This window comes from Ceratotherium simum, chromosome 39 (assembly GCF_057802395.1).
Source record: "Ceratotherium simum simum isolate JZ-2026a chromosome 39, ASM5780239v1, whole genome shotgun sequence".
Taxonomy (NCBI): Eukaryota; Metazoa; Chordata; class Mammalia; order Perissodactyla; family Rhinocerotidae; genus Ceratotherium; species Ceratotherium simum.
In genome coordinates, this window is record NC_141938.1 from 5,974,407 (window position 1) to 5,996,469 (window position 22,063).

The 22,063-nt window shown below is 48.3% G+C and overlaps 1 protein-coding gene across 1 annotated transcript; it reads right to left on the reverse strand.

Annotated features, from left to right (window-relative positions):
- Positions 1–1,197: 1,197 nt before the first annotated feature.
- QTRT1 (queuine tRNA-ribosyltransferase catalytic subunit 1) lies at positions 1,198–11,066 on the reverse strand. Its single transcript, XM_004442636.2, has 10 exons — positions 10,818–11,066; positions 10,510–10,578; positions 10,274–10,412; positions 4,295–4,373; positions 4,047–4,162; positions 2,233–2,371; positions 1,910–1,985; positions 1,664–1,773; positions 1,494–1,581; positions 1,198–1,402 (listed from the first exon to the last, which is right to left on the reverse strand). Exons 1-10 carry the CDS (start codon positions 11,058–11,060, stop codon positions 1,250–1,252), a joined length of 1,212 nt encoding a protein of 403 aa, XP_004442693.1. The 5' UTR covers positions 11,061–11,066; the 3' UTR covers positions 1,198–1,249.
- Between the last annotated feature and the right edge of the window lie 10,997 nt (positions 11,067–22,063).

A 22,063-nucleotide genomic window follows, 5' to 3' on the forward strand; every position in this document is an offset into this window, starting at 1 on the left:
TGCGGCCTTGACCACAATCACAGAAACCTGGAAACACCCTAACTGCCCATCCACGGAGCTTGTAAATACTATGCAACAGCTGTAAAAAAGATTGAGTTAGTCTTCATGTACTGATGTGTAAATAATATGAGATATAACAAAAGAAAGAAAAAAAATAGCAAGGGACAGAACTGCGTGTAAAGGACGCTGACATTCATGAAAAAAATATATATACACATGGAAAATTTTTTTGGTTTTTTGTGTGTAATATCAGCTCTGAGCTAACGTCCGATGCCAATCCTCCTCTTTTTGCTGAGGAAGACCGGCCCTGGGCTGACATCCGTGCCCATCTTCCTCCACTTTATATGGGATACCGCCACAGCATGGCCTGACAAGTGGTGCGTTGGCACATGCCCGGGATCTGAACCTGTGAAACCCGGGCCGCCGAAGCAGAGCGCCTGCACTTAAATTAACCGCTGCGCCACCGGGCAGGCCCCACATGGAAAATTTCTGGAAGAATACCCAAACTGATCAAAGCAGTTGCATTTTTATGCTATTTGAATTGTGGATCCTACATCCTATTACTTTTCAATTAAAAAAACCTTATCTTCTAAGAGTACCCCGTCTGTAATTGGCCATATCTGGGTTAGATCCTGGGCCTGTTGTGCTGGGTGATAATGACCTCATTCCTCTGAACCTCAGTTTCCTCATCTGTAAAATGGGGAATGTAGCTACCTATGCATCAGAAGGTTTCAAGAATTAAATGCACGTGACAGCTGTTTAGAACAGTGCATCACACCCATTGTCGTCATGACTGTGTGTACTGACAGCGAGATCAGGCCACATGTCCCAAGAGTCAAGGCTAAGAGCATGAACTCCGGAGCCAGGCCTCTACTCCTTCCATGGTGACCTTGGGCAAGCTACTTCCCCTCTCTGGGCCTGCTTCCTCGCCTCTAAAAAGGAGGAGGACACGAATGTCCACCCCAGCGTGGCTGGGGCCTAAGCCACAGGGTCAACCATGTGGCTCCCACTCTGGGGTACTTCCTACATGCTGGGCTGTGCCAGGTGGTTCCCGGACACCAGCTGCTGCTATGGTTACTGGTAATTTATCAATGGTGCGGGGGAGGGACATCGGCCTCAGTGACACTCAGACCAGGAAGGAGACCAAGACAGGCCACCTCCCCAAGAAGGCACAGACACTAAGTTATAATAAAAAACCCAAATCCTTCAATATCTTCCCTCCCCTTCCCCCGCCCTCCCCCAAGCCGGGTCAAGCCAGTGTGATGCCCACAGAGGCCAGGGCTTCGGTGGCCCAGGCGGGACAGAGGGTGGGGTCCCCGTACATGGTGCCCATGAAGTTGCGCACGAAGTCCGGGAAGCGCTTCTCCACGATGCTGGCGCGCACGGCGCTCATCAGCTGCAGCTGCGGGGCAGGGCGGAGGTGTCAGCGTCAGCCCCCGCGCCCGGGAGACCCCGGCCACCCCCCGGCCTGGCCCGCCCGGCCACCAGCCCACCTGGTAGGCGATGTTGTGGACAGTGAGGTGGTGCAGGGCGGCGGTGTTGTCGCTGTGGAGCAGTGCGTGCAGGAAGGCCCGGCTGTGCCTGGGGGCAGATCGGGGCTCAGCAGCGCGAGGGTCCAGCCCCGCTCCGCGCCCTGCCCCGCCCCCAGTCCCCAGCCCCCTACATCTGGCACGTGGCACAGGCGCACTCGGGGTCTATGGGGCGGAAGTCCTTCTCATACTGTTTCTTCTTCAGCTGCAGGTTCCCCGTGGGCACCAGCGCGGAGCCGAAGCGCTGCGGGAGGAGAGGGGGACGGGGGACGGGGGACGGGAAGGCGGGTCCAGGGGTCTTCACCCGCCCCGGTCCCGCCCCCACCTTGGCACCCCCCCCCCAGTCCCCGCCCCTGTCTGCCCCCTGCCCAGGGCCTCACCGCCGTCCGCGTGGGGAAGACGCAGTCGAACATGTCGCATCCGAGAGCCACGCAGACCACCAGATCGGTGGCATAGCTGGGGGTGGGGCCGTGGGGGGGCGCAGAGAACCTCAAGCCCGGGTCACACACTCAGAGCCCCCTCCCACCCTCAGACTCCCCGGGGACTGGGCTGCATTCCCTCAGAACCGCCCTCAGGGGAGGGCCATGTCCCCCTCAGTCCCCTCCCAGGCAGGGCTGCATCCTCCCGCCCCAACTCCGGGGGGCAGGGGTCCCCAGGTATCCGCTCCCCACAGGTGAGGCTGTCGCCCCTCCTCTCCACATACCCGACCCCCATCAGGTATCGGGGCTTATCCTTAGGCAGCCTCGACGTGCTCAGCGCGACCATCCTCCAGAACTGGTTCTTGCTCTCGCCCCCGCTCAGGCCCCCGATGGCGAAGCCGGGCACGTCCCTCTTGGTCATCTCTGGGGTCCGGGGCAAGGGGAGGGGGACCAGGCAGAGGGAAATGCATTGCCGCCGCCACTGCCTCCTCCCTCCTCCCCGCCCCCTCCTCCTGGCCCATGGGTGGACCCTGCCCAGTCCTCCACAGGCCCCTCAGCAAGAGAGAATATGAGTGTGCACGTAAGTGTGTGTATTTGAGTGTGTGTGTCTAGGGGGCTGCCAGCAGATGAACTGCAAATTCCTGAGCGATCTGGATTTTAGAAGTGGGAGATTAGGCTCCAGAATGACAGAGAAGGGGCTGCAGAGCTCACCACTGTCGCGCATGCGCAGCTTAAACCACTAGCCTGGGGCCCCATGTGGCAGAGGCAGGATTCGAACCGGGGTCTCTGGCCCCAGCTTCCCAGTTCAACCAGGGGAGGCCACAGCCCCGACCAAGCAGGCCCGGTCTGGGGCCAGGTTTTAAAGCTGGAGTGAGCAGCAGAATCGACGGGGGACGGGTTGTTCAAATGCCGCTTCCCAGGTCCCCCCTCGCCCCCTGTCTGATCCAGTCCTGGGGGACGACAGCCCAGGGGGTTCTGTGCAGCTGGGCCTCGGAGGACTTTGAGAAGTGCCACCAGGGCGGTGCTTGACAGACTGCAGGTGGCAGAGAGATGAATTAATGGGGCAAGACAGGGCGGTTGGTTTTTTTAAATGAAAGCAAACAGAGGGGCTGGCCAGTGCTGTAGTGGTTGAGTCTACACGCACCACTTGGGCAGCCTGGGCTTTGCAGCTTCAGATCCCAGGCACAGACCTACGCACCGCTCATTAAGCCATGCTGGGGCGGCATCCCGCATATAAAGTGGAGGAAGATGGGCACAGATGTGAGCCCAGGGCCAGCCTTCCTCAGCAAAAAGAGGAGGATTAGCATCAGATGTTAGCTCAGGGCTGATCTTCCTCACAAAAAAAAAAAAAAAAGAAAGAAAACAGAAAATACCAGAAAGCCTCTCACGTATAAGGGTAATACTTCACAAAAGGTTTCTGCTTTCATATACAGCCACGCGTACTAAGCAGGACATGAAGTGTATCTCTGACTATGGGTCTCCGTTAAAAAGACTTTCTGGACTGGAGACCTGGGGGTGGGGGGCCCAGTTTGAGGACAAAGAGGAATTTCAAGAACAATCTTCACAACAGCACACACCGGTCGGTGCCAGGTGGGACACTTTGAACAGAGTTCCCCAATTATTCCTCACTTTGTCCCCACGACACTGGGAGTATGTTCCCATTTTACAGAGGAAGAAAGTGAGGCTCAGAGAGGCCAAGCCACTAGCCCAAGGGTGCACAGCCATGAGGCAGCAGATCAGGGATTTGGATCCAGCCCAAAAGACCCCAGAACCCACAGTCTTCCCATGACACCTCACTGCCTTTGAGCCCCCATCTCTGCCTCCCTTTTGTCTCCACGGCCATGGCCTTGGTTCAAGTCTCAGTGTCACCATTCTGCTGGGCAACGACTCCAGCCTCCTGATGGGTCTTCTGCTTCCTGTCCTCTTGGGATTTTTCTATGATGCCCCTTAGTTCCTGTCACTATCCCACTCAACAGCCCTCCATGGCTCCCCAGCACCTCGCCCATTAACAGCCACTGTCTGAGCACCATCCCATGCCAGGCCCACGTGGGGCCCTTGGCAATGCACAAGCCCCAGTCCCGGTGCGGCGTGGCTCTACCTTCGAGGCAGGTGGCCCGGAGATCTGCGTCCAGCCCACCCTGAATAATGGCGAAGAGGTTCTGCTTGTCCGGCTGCCGATGGGCTGCGATGCACCGGTCCAGCCAGCGGATCGACCTGTAAAGAGGCCCCAGTCACGAGCCCTAGTGGCCTGGGGAGGGGTCGGGAGATGAGGCCGCAGGATCAGGACGCCCACCCCTGCCACAGACACACAGACACACACACACACACACACACACACACACACACCTGTACATGGCTTCCTCCACGCGTGGCCCCGTCACAGTGCTGCTGACCACGTCGTCCAGCTGCATGATGATGTCAGAGCCTGGAGGGATGGGAGCACTGTCACTGGGAGAGCCCCCACCTCCTGCTGGGGACAAGCTGGACCCCAGAAGTCCCTCCCCCGGTCTTGCTGACTCTCATTTCGCCCCCCAATCTGTTCATACAGCAGCCACAGGGAGCTTTTCAAGATGCATCTGATCTTGCCTCCCTCCAGCTCAAACCATGCCCTGGGACACAGAGTAAATTCCCACTTCTCCACATTTATCCTTCAAGAACAAAATGATGTGTGTGCGAAGCGATTCGTCGCAGTGTGGCGGCCACAGCAGCCAAGTGTCATCAACAGGAGTCTAGTTAAACAAACCATGGTCCAGCCCTTGATGGAATGTTCCTTTCCCATAATTCCAAAATCCTGAAACTTCTCAAATTCAAAGGCTTTTTCTTGTGCTTATGGCATAGTCATTTGGCAGCAAAACCCAAGAGGGTTATAATCTTTTTTAAAAACCAATTTAGTATGAAGATTCATAAGTGTTAATGAAATAAAAGTAAGTGTACGGGCCAGCCTGGTGGCATAGTGGTTAAGTTCGCGCACTCCGCTTCAGCGGCCTGGGGTTCGCAGGTTCAGATCCCCGCTTGTCAAGCCATGCCGTGGTGGTGTCCCATATAAAGTAGAGGAGGCTGGGCACGGATGTTAGCACAGGGCCAGTCTTCCTCACACACACACACACAAAAAAGTGAAGTGTATACCATATGATCCAGCAATTCCACTTCTGGGTATTCAAAAGAATTCCACTTCAAAAGAATTGAAAGCAGGGTCTCAAAGAGATATTTGCACACCCATGTTCACAGCAGCATGATTCGCAATAGCCAAAAGGTGGAAGCAACCCAAGTGTCCATCACAGATGAATGGATAAGCAAAATGTGATATAGACATACGATGGAATATTATGCAGCCTTGAAAAGGAAGAAAATTCTGACATATGCTACAACATGGATGAACCTTGAGGACATTACGCTCAGTGAAATAAGCCAGTCACAAAAGGATAAGTACTGTACGTTTCCACTTATATAAGGTACCTAGAGCAGTCAAATTCAGAGTAGAATGGTGGGGCCAGGGTCTGGGGGAGGGGGATGGGGAGTTAGTGTTTAATGGGGACAGAGTTTCAGTTTTGCAAGATGAAAAGAATTCTGGAGATAAATGACGGTGATGGTTGCACAACAATGTGAATGTACTTAACGCCACTGAACTGGACACTTATAAATGGTTAAGATGGTAAAATTCATGTTATGTGTATTTTATGAAAATTTTTAAAAATTTGGGGGAAAAAAGTGAAGAGTCAGATCACGGGGTGCTGCCCCAGACCCCACTGGGGTGCTGCGTAATAAATGGTATGTCCCTGTATTGTCTTTCTAAAATATGAAAATTCTGAATCCTGACCCCAAGAATTTCAGATTAGGGACTGTAGACTTATATGTTATATGTTAGAAAAGCTGAAGGAAATATTGCCAAGATGTTGGGCAATTATGGGAAAAAAGCACAGTGGCCCACACTAGGCAAAGATGAGGCGATTTAAGAATCAATAAGGATTTTAACTGCAATGGACTAAGACACACCAAATACGTTTAAACCCATGAATTCTAAAAACTAGTGATTCTAAAAAACTAAACACTACTTTGTCACTGCGCGAGGATGCTGTGTAATCAACCCATGAAAACTGGTAAAGAAAGGAAAAGAATGAATCTCGCTTTTCCTGTATGAACTGAACTACTTGGTCTCCCAGGAGTAGGTGAGGGATGTTTCTCTTTACAGAAGTATTCTGGCGAAGAAATGAAGAAAGAATGACAGAGCTAGAAGACCATCACTGTGCAACTCCTAATAACGGTCCCAGGTAAAGAGCAGGATGGCTCACTGGGAGAGACAAGCAGACGCTGGGCGCCCCCTGATGGAAACACACACTGTGAAAACTTCTTGCCAAAAGGAACAAAATCTTGAATCCGGCTTCAAACCTCTAGATCCAAGTACCAACCTACAGGAAAGCCAGAGGGCAGAGGAAAACTGTTACGTGACACACTGGGGATGCAACAGCACATTTCAGAACCTGTGAAACATACAGGGCAAAGGAACCAGTTTCTTCGAGAAGCAAATTGCCCCCCCCAAAAAAGGAGGCTGAGGGAGAAACTCTATAATATGTAATATATCTGAGATATATTAAAAGAAACTTAAAAGACCTTTCAAATATTTTTAGTAACTGCACATTATTTGGACCCTGAAATAAACAGACTGTAAAAAAATTCTGACATTTATGAAACAACTGGAACTTTGAACACTGGCCAGATATTTGATGTTAATGAATTATTCTTCATTGTTTTTAGGTGGGATGGTGGTATTGAGGTTGTGTTTTAAAAAAACAACTCTTATGTTTTAGAGATACAAATTAAAATATTCATAGAAGAAATGAAAAGATGTCTGTGATTTGATTTGATATAATACAGATGATCTAAGGAGATTAAGAAGCTAGAAAAAGAAGACCAAAAACAATTGAAAATTAAGAAATGAACAGGAGGGGCCGGCCCCGTGGCTTAGCGGTTAAGTGTGTGCGCTCCACTACTGGCAGCCCGGGTTCGGATCCCGGGGGGCACACTGACACACCGCTTCTCCGGCCATGCTGAGGCTTCGTCCCACATACAGCAACTAGAAGGATGTGCAACTACGACATACAACTATCTACTGGGGCTTTGGGGAGAAAAAGGGAAAAAAAGGAGGAGGATTGGCAATAGATTTTAGCTCAGGGCCGGTCTTCCTTAGCAAAAAGAAGAGGATTGGCATGGATGTTAGCTCAGGGCTGATCTTCCTCACAAAAAAAAAAGAAAAAAAAATGAACAGGACACTTAAGATTGAAACTATCAAAAATATAATAAAATCAATGAAGGATATCTATTCAATGGAATATTACTTGGCTATGAAAAGGAATAAATGAACTTCAAAAACATTACGCTAACTAAAAGAAGCCATTCCCCAAAAACCACATATTGTATGATTTCATGTACATGAAGTGTCTAACATACACAAATCTATAGAGACAGAAAGTCGATTAGTTAGGGCTGTGGGGAGGGAGGAATGGGGAGTGACTGATAACAGTTACAGGGTTTCTTTTTGGGTCAATGAAAACATTCTGAAATTAGAATGTGGTGATGGTTGTACAATTCTGTGAATATACTAAAAACCACTGAAGTGCACATTTCAAATGGATGAATTGCATGTGAATCATATTGCAATAAAGCTGTAAAAAAAAAATCAACAAAACAAAAAATAGACAAATGGAGAAAATAAACCAGCCAGAAGCTTGTTTTTGGAAAAGATCAACAAACTAAAAATCAATAACCCTCTGCTAGATGGATGCAGAAAGAAGAGATCAGGGCCGGCCCTGTGGCTTAGCGGTTAAGTGCGCGCACTCCGCAACTGGAGGCCCAGGTTCGGATCCGGGTGCGCACCGACACACTGCTTCTCCGGCCATGCTGAGGCCGCGTCTCACATACAGCAACTAGAAGGATGTGCAGCTATGACATACAACTATCTGCTGGGGCTTTGAGGAGAAAAAGGGGAAAAAAAGGAGGAGGATTGGCAATAGATGTTAGCTCAGAGCTGGTCTTCCTCAGCAAAAAAAAAAAAAAAAAATGCAAGGCACAGAAGAATGTACCATAAATAACATGCTCTCATAATGGGAAAAATCAGAATAGATTTGAACTTGCTTGTATTTGCATAAGCTCTAGAAGATAGAGAAGAAACTAGAAACAGTGGTAACCTTTGAGGGTGAAGGAGATGGATAAAGGATGGGTGTGGGAAAGGCATTGTTTTCTGTAGACGTTTTTATATAGAAATGTATACAAAATGTATTCTTGTTCAATTTTTTTTTTTTAAAGGACAAATCAAAATTCACAAGGCCCTGCAGGACCTGTCCCTGTCACCTCCCTGTGCTCACCTCCCACTCTCCCCCTCCCTCACTCTGCTCCAGCCAAACAGGCCTCATCCCTGCTCTTCCAACATGCCAGTCTTAGTCCTGCCACAGGTCCTTTGCACTGGCTGCTGCTTCTGTCCAGAACATACTTTCCCCCACTAGACACCTAGTTTATTCCTCCTCATTTTCAGGTTTTAAGCCTAGGGCAGCCTTCCCTGAGCCTGTAGAGTGAATCACATCCAATAGTTTCACATTCTTGGCCTTCCTGGACATGGTGCTGGCTTTATATTTATTTGTGCTTTTCAAAACATTTTAAATAACTTATTTTTTTAAATACATACACATGGTTCAAAATGTTAAAAATACCCCAAAATTTAAAAAAATACAACAGGATATTCAGCAAAAAGTCTCCTGCCCACTGAGGGAGGGATTACAAAGGGGTACACGTAAATTTTTAGGAGCAATGAATATGTTCACTATGATTGTGGTGAAGGTTTCACGGGGGTATACATATGTCAAAACCTATTAGAGGGGGCCGGCCTGGTGGCGTAGTGGTTACGTTTGTGTGCTCTGCTTTGGCGACCCAGGGTTTGTGGGTTTGGATCCCGGGCATGGATCTACACACCGCTCATCAAGCCATGCTGTGGCGGCATCCCATGTGCAAAACAGAGGAAGATGAGCACAGATGTTAGCTCAGGGCCAATCTTCCTCACCAAAAAAAAAAAAACAAACCTATCAGAGGGTACACTTTAAACATGTGTAGTTTATTGCATGTCAATTATACCCCAATAAAAGAAAAGAAAAAAATTTTAAATGCTCCCACCCACCCACTTGTCTACCAGCTCTCAGCTCCCCTCCCCCAGGGAACCTTATACTACATTTTCCTATGTTTCTTTCCAGAGATATTGTACACAAATAAAAGCAAATCTTATGTGTGTTTTGTTTTTGTTTTTTTCATACAAATGGAAACATACAATGCACTGTACCTGCATTTTTTTCCCCTTTCTAATTGTGACATTTTCACCAATGCCTGTCTGCCTTGCAGCCTATAAGTTTTATGGATGGTGTGGCACCAGCACCCAGCCCTATAGCTATGAGTGGAGGCCACAGAATTTCTATACGTGTAACTGAGCATAAGTGAGGCCACCTTGTTATGCTAAATGGCCCCAGCCCCTCCTCTGTGTGAATACTCCCTGCTCTGCAGGTACCCTAAAATAATTCACATGCTCTCCTGATTCATGGCCTCTGCTTATGTATGTACTCCCCAATAGCTTGATAAATTAAAACTTTGTTCTATGAGCTTCTCTCCAAGAACAGTCGGACCACAGGTGGGAAACACACCTACAAGGTATCCATCACAGCTGACAGAAGAATGGAAGCATAAAAGACCCTGGAGTCCGTCATGCCTGAAGGAAACCCCCTCCTTACTGCCTATTTTCCCTATATAACTATCTCAAGATGCTGTAATCGTGGAAGAGGGTTTTTTTGAGACATCTTCCCGATTATGCTTGCTAATCAAATGAAAATTTCCTTTCTCGATTCCTAACTCGTTGTGATTAATTGGCTCAGAGCCCGTGAGCAAAGTGAGCCCATTGCTCCGTAGGATACGGAGGACCTTTAAAGCACCAACCCGGTTGGAAGATGGGACGGTTTGAAGCACTTCACAAGACTAAGAAAATGTTCATCGTCATTATCAAGCCCCCCATGTTGCCACCAGTATTTCAACACGTTTGCTCAGTTAAGTGGCTATTTAAGAGAAATAAGAGCAATAATGATAATAATAAGAGCTACTACATGCCAGGCACTGTGCGAAGAAATTTACCAAGATCACATCATTATTCTTGCGAATTAGCCCCCTCTGGGTTGGCTCCTCTGAAGCTCAGGGAGGGGTAGTGACTTGCGCAAAGCCACGCAGCACGTAAGGAACCCGGCCCCCCTCACCTCCCCCTGCAAGGGCATGGGGAGGGGCGGCTCCCCGGGATCCGCTCACCCAGCGCGTTCTGGATCTCCACGGACCTCTCCGGGCTCAGAAGGGTCTCATCGCCGTCGTAGGGGGAGCGGAAGCGGACGCCCTCCTCGGTCACCTCGGATAGGGACACCAGGGAGACCATCTGGAAGCCGCCGCTGTCCTGGGGAAAGCCCACCGCAGGGCTGTCAGCGGGGTGGGGCTGGGGGATGTCCACCTCCGAGAAGTGCCCTCGGACCCCGGCCCCGACCCCACCTCACCGTCAGCAGATTGTGCGGCCAATTCATGAAGCCGTGGAGACCGTGAGCTTTCTGGATCAGCTCGGGGCCCTAGGTTGGGGGAAGAAAGGGTCAGGTTAGGGGTGATTGCGACCCTGGGGCTCATGTTGGGGGACACGGCTGGCCAGCTTCAGTGCCCGCCCCTCCCTCACGCCCAGCACAAGGCCTGGGGCACCGGGGATGCTCAATATGCGTTTGTTGATTGACTTTTGGAGACCTGCCCGGGCCCAGGGGATGTCCCAGGGCCCCGCACGCTCCGCCGCCGCCCCGCCCGGGCAGAGCCCACCCACCGGCCTCAGACCCAGATGGTAGGTGTTGCCCAGGCAGATGCGACAGCCCAGCGCATCCAGCTGCTCGGCCGTTATGCCCTTCATGGTAGCCTGCGTGCCCACCGGCATGAACACCGGAGTGGCCACCGGCCCGTGCGGCAGCCGCAGCTCGCCTGCCCGGGCCCTGGAGCGGCTGCACTCGGCCACCAGCCGCATGATCCGCGGGGCCGACTCCAGGGAAGCCGGGCTGCCCGCTGCCGCCATCTTGGCTGCCGGAACCACGTGGGCACTGGAGCACCCTGGGTGCCGCCATATTGGCTGAAGTCACGTGACGCGCCCCACGGGCAGAAGCACCGGGAGAGCGTCCTAGGGACCATGGCAACGGACGGCGGCGCGCTCGTCCCCGTGGGGCATCCCGCACGCTCCCACCAGCAGCGCGCTGCCGCGAAAAATCTAAAACATCTTGGGTTCGAGTCCCATGCCTGCCATTTCTCGTTCTACAATCAAAGTCTCTCTAAGCCATAATTTTCTCCTCCATAAAATGAGGCGAATAATAGTATTTCGGTATAAGGGTGTTGTGAAGATTGAATGAGAAGGATTGATGTAGAGATCTTTACAGGGTGCCTGGCACAGACTTTTGTCTTATTCTTTTGTCTCAAGAGCTTAGAATAGGAGCTAGCACAAAGTACCAGATAAATAAACGAGTTTATTCAATGAAAAAAGGAATCCAAGATTTACAGAAGGGGAGACAGGCCCAGAACCTGGCCACGTTTATTCGTTCGTTCATCAATGTACCTACATATACATATACATTAGTGCCAGCCTCCATGCCTCCCTGGCTGAGAGAGGCTGGGTCATGGATTTATTGAGGGCTAGCTGTGTTCCGCTAAATAATAATACAAAATATTATATAATATATAATAATAATCGTTATTATTGTTGGAAATGGAGCTGATATCTGTCCTGGCCAGCAGAGGGCGGCATTGCCCAAGAATCCTTCCTTTCCGGACCAAGGGCCTAAACTGGGCTGATCTGAGCAAGACTCTGACCTTCTAGGAGCCTTGGCCTGATGATGCCAATTTCTCAGGGTGGTGAAGAGTTCTCATTGAAGCCGCGTCTGGAAAACACCCACCCAGGAGGCCCACCTCAGGGCCTTTGCACCTGCTATTACCTTTGTCTGCAACACGCATCCTTTCTGAGTTCCCCATGGCTGGCTCATATTTTCACCGTCAGTCGCCCCTGACTTCCCCAATCTTAAGAATGCTCCACCTTTCATTACTTATATCACAGCACCTGTAACTCATATTATGCTTTTAAAAACCTCTATACATTGACAATGCCCCAATTTTTGTTCCCAATTTTATGCTTTCAACATTTCAGCATTATGTATGATGTATGCTGTAAGTTTTTTCAAGATGCACCATATCAAGTAAAAAAAGGTGCTTTCAATTCCTAGTTCGCTCATAGATTTTTATCATAAATAAATGATTATTGTACACTTTTTCTGTGGCTATAGAGATAACCATATAATTTGTCTCATGTAATTTAAAATGCCCAATGACAAAAGTTTATTTTCTGATTTATTATATAAATTTGATTTCCATCCTGGAGATAAACCCAACTTGGTCATAGTATCTTTTCATATTGTGGCATTTTTATTAACATTGTATTTAGAATTTTTGGATCTCTGTTAGAAATTATATTGGTCTATAATTTTCCCTTTTTATACCCTCTTTTTTTTTTTTTTTTTTAAAGATTTTATTTATTTTATTTTTTCCCCCCAAAGCCCCAGTGGATAGTTGTGTGTCGTAGCTGCACATCCTTCTAGTTGCTGCATGTGGGACTCGGCCTCAGGATGAACGGAGAAGTGGTGCCTTGATGCGCACCCGGGATCCGAACCCGGGCCGCCAGCATCGCAGCGCGCGCACTTAACCACCAAGCCACAGGGCCGGCCCTCTTTTTATACCCTCTTTGCCTAAGTCCAGTGTTCAAATAATGCTCACCTCATAAATAATGCTCTTTCTACTTTCAGGAAGAAATTGTGCAAGATTGGAATTATCTGTTTCCGGAATATTTTATTGACCTCACCTAAAAATCCATCTGGTTATGTTGTTTTCCTTGTAGGAATATATTTAACTCCTGATTTAAGTTTTGTAATGATTATAAAGGACTATTCAGGTTTCTATTTCTTCTCAAGTCAATTCAGGTAAGTCGTATTTTTCTAAGAATTTTTTAATTTCATCTAAGTTGTCAAATTTATTGGTCCGCTATCACCCCCAATATTCTCATATTATTTTATTTATTTTATTCCCTTTCTATGGATCTCAAATTCAGAAGTTTGAATTATTCATAGTCCTTAAATGATGTCACCTTTTCATTATGACCTGTGTAAGGCCTCTCTTCCTTTCTTCTCTTTAATCCCCATTCCCCTATCTCCACAGATTGTGGACTTGTGTAACTTTTTATTTGACATTAAAATAACTATTCTAGCTTCCTGTATGTTACAGTAATCCTTAAATATTTTTGTACACCCCATGACTTTGAAATTTTCTGCCTTAAGATGTGTCTTTAGTAAACCACAAAGAGCTAGATTTCGTACTCTTCCATTAATCATTCCAATAATCTTTGCCTTTTTATAATTTTTTATTTATTTATTTATTTATTTATTTCCCCCCCAAAGCCCCAGTAGATAGTTGTGTGTCATAGCTTCACATCCTTCTAGTTGCTGTATGTGGGACGCGGCCTCAGCATGGCCGGAGAAGCGGTGCGTCGGTGCGCGCCAGGGATCTGAACCCGGGCCGCCAGCAGCAGAGCGTGCACACTTAACCGCTAAGCCGCGGGGCCGGCCTTCTTTGCCTTTTTATTAATGAGTTTAGCCCATTTAGATTTATAATTGTTACTGATATGTTTGGATCTGATTCTATCTTTATACAGGCTTTCTGTTTGTGTAGCTTCTTTGATTTCTTTTGTTTGCTTTTTCTCTCCCATCTCTCTTGCCTTCTTTTGAATTGATGAAAAAATTTCCCCTTTTTATTTTTCTCAATTAATTTGTTCCTTATTTTACTGGAACTTTTGTGCTCTGTGTATTTTTGTGGTGGATGCACTAGCAATTTTAAGTGGCATATTAACACATTATAGATTAACCAATACCTTTCCCATGATCCCAATCAACGTAAGACTGCTAGACAATTTTTCCTCTTTTTTGCTGAGGAAGATTTGCCCCCAGCTAACATCCACTGCCAGTCTTCCTCTTTTTTTTTCCTGTATGTGAGCCACCGCCACAGCATGGCCACTGACAGATGAGTGGTGTAGGTATGCACCCAGAAACTCAGCCCAGGGCGCCAAAGTGGAACACGCCAAAATTAATCACTAGGCCACCAGGGCTGGCCCTGCTAGACAATGTAACTCAGAACTCAGAAGTCTTATTTGTCCAGTGTTTGATATCTTGATTGGTTTTTTCCTCCCAAAATCAGGCATTATTATTATTGCTGTTATTGTTTTACTCAATCAATGTTTATAGATATACCCACATATACAGCAATATCTTTGCTTGTAACTTCCACTCACTGAGGCCTTGCATCTCAGATCAGTTTCTGTTTGTCTGAAATACATCTTTGAAACTTCTTTCAGTAGTAAGAACCCCATGTTGATAAAATCCCTAAATTTTTATTTCCCTGAAAAGAAATTTATTTTTCCCTGTTCTTGAAAGATAGTTTTACTGGGTATAAAATTTTAGGTTGACAATCATTTTCTCTTAGCACATTGAACATATTCCATTTGTGGCTTCCATTATCACTGTTCAGAAGTAGGATCTCAGTCTAAATGCTATTTTCTGTGATCTGTTTTTGTCTTTCTGGGCTGAGTGTGAGCAGACCCTCTGTGCCTGGTTATGCCAGTCTGCAGTGGAGTTTCCATCTCGCTGAACTGGTAGAAGGGAGAGAGGGAGGAGGTATCAAACATCACAGGTGCTCACTGTTCTAACCGAATTTTCTCATAGATTTTCTTGAATAGATGTTTCCTCATTTGCTGTATGCCCTTAGAACTATTTCCAGAGACTTTAATTTTATTTATTTATTTTTTCCCCCAAAGCACCAGCAGATAGTTGTAGGTCATAGCTACACATCCTTCTAGTTGCTGTATGTGGGACGCGGCCTCAGCATGGCTGGAGAAGCGGTGCGTCAGTGAGCGCCCAGGATCGAAGCCGGGCCGCCAGCAGCGGAGCACACACACTTAATCGCTAAGCCACGGGACCGGCCCTACAGAGACTTTAAATGGTTGTTTTTTAATACTTTTCACCAGTTTCACTGAGGAGTGGATCTGTGAAGCTCTTCACACTAGCCTGATTCCTTTTTAATACTTTTTGATGTTTTTATTTCCCATTCAAAATATTAAATACATTCACAATATATACATATATCAAGTCATTATGTTGTACACATAAAACTAATACAATATTGGGGCTGGCTTGGTGGCATAGCAGTTAAGTGCGCATGCTCTGCTTCGGCAGCCCAAGGTTCATGGGTTTAGATCCTGGGCCTGCACCAATGCACCACTTGTCAAGCCATGCTGTGGCAGTGTCCCATATAAGTAGAGGAAGATGGGCACGGATGTTAGCCAAGGGCCAATCTTCCTTGGCAAGAAAAAAATAAAGAGAGGAAGAATGGAATCAGATGTTAGCTCAGGGCTGATCTTCCTCACAAAAAAAAACAACAACAACTAATACAACGTTATATGTCAATTATGTCTCAATAAAACGGGGGGGAATCAATCTCTTAGCAAACATGAAAAAAGGTTAAAATGGTAAATTTTATATTTTGTGTATTTTACCACAGTATAAATATATATAAATAGATAAATAAATAAATAAATAAAAGTTATAATACATATATAAATAAAATAAATAATATATTTTTGTACACTAACAAAAAAGATATTAAATATAAAGAAAAATGGAAAATATAGGAGTTCAACAAGCTTTACTTATGGTTCCATTTTAATTAAATAGATTTATTTAAGGTTTAAAATAGATAATACATTACCATATGGTTCAAAAAAAATACATGGATAAAATGTATACTGTGAATTATCTTTCCCATGACTGTCCCCCATCAAAACAGTTGTCACTCCTTATATTAAGCAATATTTAGTATTCATTCTTGTCTATACTTAGACTTTTTTGGGTTTTTTTGCTGAGGAAGATTGGCCCTGAGCTAACATCTGTGCCAATCTTCCTCTATTTTGTATATGGGCACCGCCACAGTATGGCTTGATTATCGGTGCGTAGGTCCACACCAGGGATCCGAACCTGCAAACGCCTGGCCACCAAAGCAGAGCTCACAAACTTAACCACTACGCCATGGGGCTGGCCCTAGGCCTTTTTTTCCAGCATTACAAGGAAATATGTTTGTTTGTTTGTTTGCTGGGAAAGATCCTCCCTGAGCTAACATCTGTTGCCAATCTTCCTCTCTCTTTTTTTTTCTCCCTCCCCAAAGCCCCACTGCATAGTAGTATATTCTAGTTGTAAGTCCTTCTAGTTCTTCTATGCGAGCCGCTGCCACAGCATGGCTACTGACAGATGGGTGGTGTGGTTCTGCGCCCAGGAACCGAACCCAGGCCACCAAAGCTGAGCGCGCCGAACTCTAACCGCTAGGCCATCAGGCCTGGCTCAATATGTACTTTTTCATTGTTGCTGTTGTTCTTTTGTTTTGATTGATTCACTTAGATATACTAACGGCGTTTTTTATCTTCTAGAAACTTTAATACTTTTATATTCTTTATAAAGTAACGGAGATTTTGAACTGCCATTTTCCACTACTCGTGAATCGTTGACTCGTGGAATTGCCTACGGGACATTCCAACAACCTTATGGTTTACTCCAATGTAAGTGTCATCATAGATTTTATAATTCAGTAGCAAAAAGCAGGTATGGGAGAAGCTGCTGCTTGTCCTGCCACCCTCTTCCCTTCTATTCTAATAAAATCACATTCAACCACACCAACAAAATCATAGGAGTCCCTGTGACTTGCTTCATGTCCCTTACGATCCTGCTTCTAAGATTCATTCGTGCTGTATGTAGTTGTGGCCCATTTGTTTCTGCTGCAAATCAACATACCGTGATGTATTGGTATAAATACACCACAGCGTCCTTATCTGCTCTCCAGAGCATGGACTTGTAGGATTTTCAGTGTTTTTGTTTGTTTTGTTGTTTTATTGAGCATTTGTGTCTGCATCTCCTTGCACACCTCTGCAGGAATCCTAGGAGTGGAATTACGGGGCCCTAGACCGGGTAGATATACAAGTTTACAAGGCAGGGTCCACATGTTGCAAGGTGATTACACCACCTAACCCCACAACAGCAGTGCAGGAAAGCTCCCTCGTGTCACATCGTCACCAGCTCTTCTATGTTCAGAACTCTTCCGTTTTGCCAGTCAGGTGCATGTGAAATAGCATCGCACTGGGTTTTAATTTGCATTTCCATGATTCCTACTGAGGTTAAACACCTTTTCAGATGTTTGAGCCAATTACCAACATCTTTCATTACTCAGCTTAGGTGCTTTGGCAGCAGAATTCAACACGGCTGAGCCTCTGAGTGCTTCTTTCTTTAAATTTAGCGTTTTGGCTTTATATATATATTTTTTTCACATGGACCAAAAATACAAAATGGTGGTCTTTGGAGATCATAACTACAAGAGTCTTCATTGAACTGTACTTTTATGTTTTATGCACTTTTTTGAATTTGTAATATTTCACATTTTCAAATGCATAAGAAATTCAGAAAGCATGAAAGGTAAACTCACTACCACCTCGTTCCCCACCCACCCACTTTCCATCTCAGCCTTTCCTCGTAACATGTTTTATTAGATTCTTGTGTCCTTCCATCATTTCTTCATGCAAACAGAAGCAAATACAAAGCTAAATATTCCTATTTATCCCTTTTTACACAAAAGGAGGCTTGCTAGTTACACTGGTGGGACGCATCTTGCATTTTGTCTACACTTTGGAGACTATCCCATGTCAGTACATAGTTTCCTTGTTCTTTTTAACAGTCGCCTCATATCCCAAAGTATAGGAAGACCATCACTCGCTTATAAGGTCTCCTGTTGATTCTTACTTGAATTGTGAGTAATCTTCTGCTTCTGTAAACAAGGCTGCAATGAATAATCTTGTATTTCAATCTTTTGACATGTTATAAGTATATCTTTATATAAAGTATATCCAAGTATATCTTTAGGAAAAATTGCCAGCAGCTGACTGGGTCAAAGAGTATAATATTATAAGATCTTACCAAAAGCCCTCTGTAGGGCTGTGACATTTGCACCCACACCAGCAAGCAGTATATAGAAGTTTCCCTCAGAAAAGGGGGGAAGGGTGAAGCAGTACATACCTGTTTGCCCACAGCCTCTCAAACACAATTTCCCCTGCCCACTTGACAGGAGAGAACTGTAGTAACTCCACGTCTTTTTCTTTTCTTTTCTTCTCTTTCTTTCTTTTTTTTTTCTGCTGAGGAAGATTGGCCCTGAGCTAACATCTGTGCCCATCTTCCTCTATTTTGTGTATGGCACGCTGCCACAGCATGGCTTGATGAGTGGTGGGTAGGTCCGTGCCCAGGATCCGAACCCATGAACTCCAGGGTGAAGCAGAATGTGCAAACTTAACCACTAGGCCACCGGGCTGGCCCCCTCCGTGTCATTTTTAATGTACATTTTTCTTATTCCCAGTGAGGTCTGGCACCTATTCTGTACTCTCACCTTTTTGAAACACTATCTTCCTATAGCTTTTCTGGCCTCATTCTCTTGATTTTTTAAAGTTTTTTTTTTTAGTTCCCCCAAATAATAATATTATGGTGATGGTGAAGAGCCAACACTGCCCACACTAACGGAGCAGGTGTCAGTGTGTGGCAGGTGTCTCGTAAGCCCTACACTGTCATTGCCTCATTTGACTCTCACAGTACAATGACCTGGGTACTATTATTATCCCCCTTTTGTGAATGAAGAAACTGAGGCAGAGGTTTACTGACTTGCTCATGGTCACATGCCTAGTAGTCAAGGAACAGGAATTAGAATCCAGTCCTATCTCAGTGCTGTGAAGCCATCCTCTTACACAGTTTCTTTTCCTGAAGGAGAAGGTAATATGAGGGATTGCAGCACAGAGCAGGGGTGAAAAGGTTACAGTCAGAGAAGGAGGGGTTAGGGCGCTGCCACTCACAAGCCAGGTGACTTTGGTGGGTTGATGATCATTCTCTGAGTTTTGGTTTCTTCATCTTTAACTTGGGGCAGAGGGTCATGATGAAGGGACACAAGGCCCGGCACACAGTAAGCGCCCAAATACACACACGCATCTACACGCAATAACATTATGGAGTGCCCACTCTGTCAGGCTCTCCTCACTGCCGGCCACACAGCGGTGAACCGGCAAAACACACCATGTCTCTGGTGGTGGTGATTCTGGGGAATGAAGAGGGCAGGGGAGGAGAGGAGCTGGGAGGTGACTGTTTTAAGTAGGGTGGTCAGGACCAGACTCGCTGAGAAGGTGAGATTTGAGTCAAAGCCTGAGGAGAGAGGGAGGAGCCGCGATGAGATCGGAGAGAGCGTTTCAGGCGGTGGGAAGAGAGAGAGCAGTGGCCTGGAGGTGGGAATGTGCTTGCACGGTGTGCGGTGCGGCGGGCGGGGAGGTCAGCGTGGCTGGAGGGAGTGAGGGGGGAGCGGGAGGTGGGGGGAGGTGACGGGGAGAGGTCCTGCACGGTCTCTGGTTTGTGGTGGGGACTCGGGCTTTCGTCTGAGCTAGATCGGAGGGTGGGGTTTCTTAGCGCAGCGTGGAGTGAAGCGACCTCTTTCTATCTCCGACAGGTAAAGTGGGGGATGGGGGTGGGGTGCAGCCGAGGTTCAGTGGCATCTGCTTTAGGGTTTCGGCGCCTCTCAGCTGGGAGGTCTGGGGGCGCCCTGAGGCGGTCCCTTGCAGCTGCGCTGGGAGCGCGGATTCAGCACAACGGACAGCGCCACGCGCGTTGCCTGGAGACCAGGGAAGCGGCCGCCCTGGGGGCGGAGCCTGCGAGAGTCCCATCGGCGGCCCGCCGTGCGCACTGGGCGCACGCTATTTGGGGGGGCCGTGGGCGGAGCTTGCGGGAGCGTCCAATTAGAAGCGCTTGATGTCGGCACAATAACGCAGTGGGCGAAGTCACGGGGCGGGGACCGCTGGGGGCGGAGCCTGTGAAGGCGTCTATTCCGAGCCTGTTGATTGGGCGTGGGAGGGGCAGGCGGTGCGCGGGGAGGCGGCTTCCGAGCGAACAGGAGGCGCCTCTGGAAGAGTGGTGTTTGCAGACGCGGGGCCTCGGCCGGTTTCTGCGCCCCTCAAGTGGAGGCCGGCGAAACACTCCAGGTGCGTGAACCGGTTGGGGGCTCCCAGTAAGCCCCCTAACCTCCCTTTCCCTGGGATCACCGCAGCTGCCCAGGGAGCGCCCAAAACCGGGGAGTAGGTGATGGGCCTTAAGGAGTCGGTACTGAGAGGTCCTGGGACCCAGAAGGGCAGGAGTCGGATTTCTGGGCACGGAATGGGGAATCTAGAACCTCTGGAGGCGAGCTGGGAGTTTCCAATACCTCTGACGTTGAAACAGGGGTCCTGGGAGCCTGGAAGGTAGGTTTTCTCTGGTTTATCCAGCTGGGGGTAGGGGCTGCCCTTCCGTGATAGTCTCGCTCCCTACGGCCCGGGTACCAAGAGGCTGAGCTTAGGTGCCAGCTTCTTGACAGACACTGGGAAGGCCATGGGCCCAGGACTTGCAACCTCGGGGGAATGACCTCTGGGGCCATTCCCTAGACGTTTCTGCGCCTCTCCCCCGAGCAGAGCCATAAGTGGGTGAGTCTGGGCCCCCTCTCCTTCCTGTGCGCTGAGGCAATGCAGTGCCCCTCTCTGGGCCTCAGTCTGCTGTCTGGGACATGCAGTTTTCACCTCTCGGGTCTGGCAGCTGTGCCTTCACCAAGTCCAGTGGACTCCGCCAGCTGTATCACTCTGAACCTCAACTCAGATGTGCCAGAACTCCAGCCCCCTTGCTGGCCTCCTGGCCTCCATCCTCACCTCTCCCATACGTATTCTGACTGTCCTGAAGCACCAGTCAGCCTGGGTTCTTCCCAGCTCACACTCCTTCCACGGCTCCCCAGTGCCCACAGGACAGAGGTCAGAACTCCTCTGCCTGGGTGTCAAGGCCCTGCACTGGGCGGCCCCTGCTGACACCCAGCCACACTTCTCACTTTTTCCAACCAAAATGCATCACCCATCTCACTTCAGCTCCTTGAAGTTCATTCCCAGCCCTCAGAGATTTTTGCCAATGCTGTTGCTTCTGCATGGCATAACCTTCACTCACCTTCCCTAACACACCCTCCGGTTCCAACTCATCCATCTGGTCTCGCCTGACATACAGCCAACTCCTGACACAACCCGGGCCAGGGCCCTCAGTGCCTGGAAGCTGAAGGCAGGGCCCAGGTTCACGGCCATATTTCCAGTGCCCCACACAGGACCAATACGTATGTAACACCCAATAAATACACGTGGAGTGAACGAAACGCCGAACATGTGAAGTTGCCATTTATTCTGGGATGGGTTAGAATGAGCATCCGGGCCAAGAAGGTTTGCTGCGTTGTTGCCCCAAATTACGTCCAGGTCTCAGGACAGGCTTGCAGAGGGCACAGCCAGCGTGGGGCTCACACCTGGATGCTGAATCCTGCGGCCAACGGCACAGCTGCAGAGGGCCAGGCCTAGGTGACCAGGCCTGAGTCCTTCGGGGCGGGGCCGGCCCTGCTGACTACACAATGGTCAGCAGTCAGAAATAAAGTGACTATTTCCCTGCCAAGGTGGAGGGTAGTTGCACAGCCAGGTGGTGACTTCCAGGTCAGACTGGACCCCAGCCCAGAGGGACAACCAGGGCCCCAATGACTCTGCTAAATCTAGAGAAGGGAAAATCCTGATCTGTGCCCCTTGTTACTGCTCAGAGGCCCCCTTTGGTCCTAGGTCGCCAGTCCCCAGTACCTCCCCCCTGGGATCAGTCCAAATTTCCTGCAAGGCCCTGCCCCTCCCTCTGACATCATCACAGCCCACCACGCATGTATCCAGCTGCCATTTCAAGCCATGAGATCTTTCTTCCTTCCTGCCTTTCCTCCAAAGGGATCCTGAGCCCTCCAGGGTGGTGTGTCCAGTCCTGGGTCACTGACCCCCAGGGCCTATCAACCAAGTGCCCTATCCTGACCAGCTCGCGGTGTAAGTGTGCGGGCCGCTGTCCC

Bases quoted from the DNA above. Each gene is read 5' to 3' on its own strand.
- QTRT1 (XM_004442636.2), bottom strand. From the start codon at position 11,060: ATGGCGGCAGCGGGCAGCCCGGCTTCCCTGGAGTCGGCCCCGCGGATC. The intron at 2,372-4,046 runs GTAGAGCCACGC...CCCGGACCCCAG, and splicing joins CCGGGCCACCTGCCTCGAAG to AGATGACCAAGAGGGACGTG. The intron at 1,986-2,232 runs GTATGTGGAGAG...CCCCACCCCCAG, and splicing joins CGATACCTGATGGGGGTCGG to CTATGCCACCGATCTGGTGG.